General features: G+C 37.4%; 1 protein-coding gene across 1 annotated transcript in view; it reads right to left on the reverse strand.

Moving 5' to 3' along the window:
* Positions 1–289: 289 nt before the first annotated feature.
* TSHB (thyroid stimulating hormone beta) overlaps positions 290–2168 on the reverse strand; it is an 8154-nt gene continuing 6275 nt past the window's right edge. Inside the window, exons 2-3 of the mRNA XM_003793830.2 lie at positions 1061–1223; positions 290–630 (exon numbers count right to left, since the gene is read on the reverse strand). Of these exons, the coding sequence (XP_003793878.2) occupies positions 376–630; positions 1061–1222 (417 nt within the window). The 5' untranslated portion in view covers position 1223 and the 3' untranslated portion in view covers positions 290–375. The remainder of the gene's footprint in view (positions 631–1060; positions 1224–2168) is intronic.

Below are 2168 nucleotides of genomic sequence, written 5' to 3' on the forward strand. Positions count from 1 at the left end.
CAGGAGGACTGCTTGAACCCAGGAGTTTGAGGTTGCTGTGAGTTAGGCTGACCCACAGCACTCTAGTCCAGATGACACAGCAGCTTTGTCTCAAAAAAAAAGACTACCTTTTATTAACATTTCATGATCCGTGTTCTCCATTTTTTCTCTACTCTGCCCTTCATGTGAAAACCATTCTTCATCTGAGTTTGAAAGGATCATTCACTTACCTTTTCTTCCAAAATTCCTTAAGCTTTCTAATGCCTTTTTGTGTATAAGTATGGATTAAACAGTACTTAAAATGTACACGAGGTATTGTGAAACATAATGATATTTTATTAGTTTTATTCTAGGCAAACACATTTAACCAAATTGCAAATTATATTGCTATTACAGTTAAACAGAAAATCCCACTAAATAAGACTTCTGAGGTTTAGTGCAGTAGTTTGTCTTGACGGCCTCATGTATACAGTCACTGTAGTCAGTATTACATTTGCCACACTTACAGCTTATAGCAACAGGATAGGAAAAGTAAGGAGCAACATGGTGTGGGCATCCTGGTATTTCTACAGTCCTATAGATGAAGTCTCTGTATGTACAAACATTCTGGGACAGGGCATATTTGGGAAGAAATAGCTTGCCATTGATATCCTGAGGAAAGAACAGAAGAGAGCATAATGTCATAGGACTTTTGGAAACATAAAAATCAATTCACTTATATTCTTCTGTCACAAATACAACAGGGAAAGGATTCCATAGCCCCATTCCCCAATACCAACTTAACACAACCACACCGAATCCCACAGAGACAAAAGTGACACTCTGCTCTCTTTCATCCTTGTTCATGAGAACACGGTTTAAATAAACCTGGGACATAAAAATGTTATAAAATTATCTGTATCCATTGTGCTGAGTAGATCCACATAATATTATAACCTGTGCACTCTACTTCTAAGGAGCCAACAAGCATTACATTTGGGGAAATTAGGTTGTGATTTATCTCCTTTCCTTTTTAGATAGAAATAGACTGCTTCCAGGTTTATATAATTTACAGCTAAAAGAAGTGAGATGAACTACATACCCGTGTCATACAATATCCAGCACAGATGGTGGTGTTGATGGTTAGGCAATAGGCACACTCCCTCCTTTCGACGTGCATCGTATACTCAGTTGGAACACAAAACGACATTGCTTGCCCATACGCAAGGCCAAAAAGCATGGCTTTCAGGAAAGTAGCAGTCATGCTAAATCAAGGATAAAATTAAAGAACCTTTTACATGTACCTTTTCAGGACACACAAAAGAACATTTGAAAAGAGCGCACACACACATACCCAGTAATAATAATAACAGCAACTGTTTATTGAATGTCTGCTTTGTCCTAGGTCCTATTAGGGGTTTTTACATATGTAATACTCTCAATAATTTAGCAATATGCATGATGATCCACATACCTCATAGTGTAGGAGCTTATATAGTGAAGATTCTGTTTGTAAGTTCCACTAAGCTCCACTGAGCAGTGAAATGGCAAGCCTGAAACACCACGACAGAAAAATGGCAGGGTTGTGCAAGTTAACAAATGGTAAAATAATGCATTCAGTGAATAAATAGTACAAATACACTCCTTTATGATTATAAGAAGTGAGTTAACAGTTACATTCAAGAAGGGCTTTCCCAGAGCTTTACTTTCCTAAAATCTTCAGTTCAATAGCTTATGAAAAAAAAACAAAACAACTATTTGGTTATAATCAAAAAGGGCAAAGAAATCAAGAAAAAGCCTAACCAAATTTCAGTACCATCCAATCCATATAATCTTGCATATACTAATAATTCTACCTGTTAGCTGTCAAGGAAGACACCGTGAAGCTAAAGGAAGTCCAGAAGTGGTCAACTAAAATTTCCACTGTTGTTAAGGGGCTAACTCACTGCTCCCCATTCTCCACCTCCTTTGGGGCCCTTAGAATATTCCTTTATAGCTGAAGGAAGTAGAGTGGGGAAAAAATAAAAGATTATTTTACACAGAAGGTATATAGAATTCATTATTCTAAAAAGAGTGTAGAGGCAAATACATGAGTTGACATGATGAAAATAATACAGTCAAGGACGTCAGCTCCAATGTGCGTTAGCAGGAATGTTAAATAATTTCTGGCTGCATAGAAGACAACAGAGGATGAGCAGTGCCCCGGGCAG

Source organism: Otolemur garnettii, unplaced genomic scaffold (assembly GCF_000181295.1).
Source record: "Otolemur garnettii isolate 467f Iridium unplaced genomic scaffold, OtoGar3 scaffold00073, whole genome shotgun sequence".
In the NCBI taxonomy this organism is placed as follows: Eukaryota; Metazoa; Chordata; class Mammalia; order Primates; family Galagidae; genus Otolemur; species Otolemur garnettii.